At 41.7% G+C, this 3366-nt stretch overlaps 1 protein-coding gene across 1 annotated transcript in view; it reads left to right on the forward strand.

Annotated features, from left to right (window-relative positions):
* SAP130 (Sin3A-associated protein, 130kDa) overlaps nt 1–3366 on the forward strand; it is a 79373-nt gene that overhangs the window by 69758 nt on the left and 6249 nt on the right. Inside the window, exons 19-20 of the mRNA XM_012649942.1 lie at nt 750–853; nt 2985–3098. Coding sequence (XP_012505396.1) covers nt 750–853; nt 2985–3098 — 218 coding nt within the window. The remainder of the gene's footprint in view (nt 1–749; nt 854–2984; nt 3099–3366) is intronic.

A 3366-nucleotide genomic window follows, 5' to 3' on the forward strand; every position in this document is an offset into this window, starting at 1 on the left:
ACAGTGGCATCTCTACTCTTTCTGTCATGCCCACAGCCTCCCTGAGATGACAGTGGCTCTCTATTCTTTCCCTGACCTAACCCAACTACTAAAGTCACTGATTGCTAGCTGTTTCCCCTACTGTTTTCAACAGTGCCCTGGAGCACAGATTCCTCTACAAAACTAATCCAGTCAAATTGTAGTTTCGTGGGCAGAATGGTTTCTAAGGTCAGTGTTCTGTATTTGTTCTGCCCTCGAGAGGGCTCCTCTGGCTGTCCTGTTCTGTCTATTCCTCACTCTATCCTGCAGACTAGCCCGCATGGTCTAGGCTGGACCGTCGTTAGACACACACTTCTTCTCCCTGTTGCCTCTCCACACCCTCTCCTGTTCTTGGGAACACCTTTAGGTTTAAACTTCTTCACACTCTTGCAAATGGAGTCAGTTCCTTTGGGAAGAGATTAGAATTATCTGTTTTACAGCCCACTTCTTACCCTGGCAAAATCTCTGAGCCAGGGCATTGGAGATGCAGGTGGAGACACAACGAGCTTATCTCTGAGTGACAGTCGTGCTGCAGGAGGTCAGCGCTCAGTGCAGGGGGACGAGGGGAGTCAGCAGCTCTGGGTCCTCTCTGCTTGCCTCTCCTACCATGAAACCACTGCCCCAAGTAAAGAAATTCTTGATAAAATATTGGTACTTAGGCTGTTTGCACACAAATGATTTAGCTTTTTAAAAATTGAAATATGCTTATTTTTATTTTTATATGGTTCCAGAGGAGAAGAAAGCCATGCTGCAGGAGATAGCTAATCAGAAAGGAGTATCCTGTCGTGCCCAAGGCTGGAAAGTCCACCTCTGTGCTGCCCAGTTACTACAGCTGGTAGGTGGAGTTCCACCAGTTGTTATATCATGCTAAAGAAGATTCTAGAGATGTCTGAGTTCATGGAACATTCTCTTTTGAGTAAATCTGAAGCATTCCAACTAACATGGGTCTTGCTGGAATTTTTGTGTGTGCTATATAATATTATAATCATTATACCAGTTACATACGATTGTAATCAAAATACATCTGAGTTCTGGTACCCAGACCCAAAATATATGGAACAGCTGTGGTATAAAGTTAAAGATTCAGAATCATGTGCTGTCATGACATCTAAAACAGGGTGAGCCTCAAATGGCCTAACCGTAACCCACTCTTCAGATAAGGTCTCCTAGCCACACAGCCGTCTTATCATGGGGACCAGGAACAGTTCCTGCTTCTCACTGAGTAGTGGGCTGTAGTTCCCTGCCAGCTTCCAGTATTACTCAAATAAGCCAATCACATCCTCTCTCAGAGACCAGGGGTACTTCTCCCAAGTCTGCCTCCCACAGCCCCTGTTTGTTCAATCTGTTCCTGAGTGCAACCCCACGTGACCCTGCATGGTGCGCCAGGTCCTCTTCCCCCAGGCTGTGAGTGCAGTCACGCACCCCATAATAATGTTTCGGCCATCAGCAGACTGCATATATGACAGTGGTCCCATAAGGTTACAGTGGAGCTGAAAAATTCCTATTTCTAGTATTTACTACACTATACTTTTTAATCATTATTTTAGAGTGAATTCCTTCTACTTAGAAAAAAAGTTAACTATAAAACAGCCTCAGACAGGTTCTTCAGGAGGGATTCCAGAAGAAGGCATTATTATCATAGGAGATGACAGCTCCATGCGTGTCACTGCCCCTGAAGACCTTCCAGTGGGACAAGATGTGGAGGGGGAAGACAGTGGTATTGATGATCCTGACCCTGTGTAGGCCCAGGCTCGTGTGTGTATTCGGTCTTAGTTCTTAACAAAAAGGTTTAAAAAGTTTTAAAAATTTCTTAAATAGAAAAAAGCTTATAGAATAAGGATATAAAGAAAGAAAATATTTTTGTACAACTCTACAATGTATTTGTGTTTTAAGCTAAATGTTATTACAAAAGAGCCAAAAAGTTTAAAAATTAAAAGGTTTTAAAGTAAAAAAGTTACAGTAAGCTAAGTTTAGTTTATTATCGAAGAAGGGAAATTTGCTTTATAAATACAGTGCAGCCTAAGTGTACAGTGTTTATAGTCTGCAGAAGTGTACAGTGATGTCCTAGGCTCTCACGTTGACACTCACTCACTCACCCAGAGCAACTTGCAGTCCTGCAGTCTCCATCCAGGGTTAGTACCTGATATATGAGTGCCATCTTTTTATCTTTCATGCCATAATTTTACTTACATTTTCTATGTTTAATATTTAGATACAAAAATACTTACTATTGTGTTACAGTTGCCTACAGTATTCAGTACAGTAACATGCTGTACGGGTTTGTAGTCTAGGAGCAATAGGCCACCCGATATATCCTAAGTGTGTAGCAGGCTGCACCACCTAGGTTTGTGTAAGTACACTCTATGATAGTCGCACAATGGAATTGTCTAGATGCATATCTATAATGTATCCCCATTGTTAAGAGACGTATGACTGTGACTGTATATGTCATGAACTACCATGAATCTTATCTGTGCAACGTTGCATCTTACATATTCAGCTATTTCCATAACCCTAGGACAAGAATCCCTCCTTCACCAGCCAGGTGAAGAGACAGCAACATCATGAAGTTTTCCCTTCTTTTGAGTAGCACTGATCTGATGAAAATTGTCTATTGTCAGAATCTAAAAAAATATAGTGCCGTGGCTAGTTTTTACTTACAAAAAACTATTTCCGTGAAACTTGTGGACCTGTTTTTCAGAGAAATTGTGAATTCAGGGCAATATTTAAAAGTTATCTTTGAAGATAGACTCTGAACTATGGCAAATTATAATGTAAGTCTTTGTTGATCAATATTCTATACTGTTTGTTAACCTTAGTACCTTAGTCGTTGGGAGAAAGGACTTTGTCATCCCAACAGCTCTCATACCAGCTTAGAAAGGTGATTCAAAGTAGGCTCATTTGCCTGAGGTTGACATAGAAAAGTATCTCTGAGGTCACGATGTCCTCCCTCTTATGTGTTGCAGACAAATCTGGAACATGATGTCTATGAAAGACTTACCAACCTACAGGAAGGGATCATCCCAAAGAAAAAAGCTGCAACTGATGATGATCTACATCGAATAAATGAACTCATACAGGTTTGAATGAGCCTTTTCCCTTCTGATCATCCACTTTGTGAAGTTGCTTACTACGAAGTCCTACTTCTCCCATTTCCCTCCCACATCCACTAGTATCTTTAGAAAAAACCTATTATTTGCTTCAGCTTTCATTACTGAGAAACACATTTTCTATATATAAAAGCCTCAAAATGGCCTCTCCCAACAGTGAGCAGCTCTTTAAAAGCCGTTGTCTAGGCCGGGCGCGGTGGCTCACGCCTGTAATCCTAGCAGTCTGGGAGGCCAAGGC

The sequence above is a fragment of the Propithecus coquereli genome, unplaced genomic scaffold (assembly GCF_000956105.1).
Source record: "Propithecus coquereli isolate 6110/MARCELLA unplaced genomic scaffold, Pcoq_1.0 Scaffold307, whole genome shotgun sequence".
Classification (NCBI taxonomy): Eukaryota; Metazoa; Chordata; class Mammalia; order Primates; family Indriidae; genus Propithecus; species Propithecus coquereli.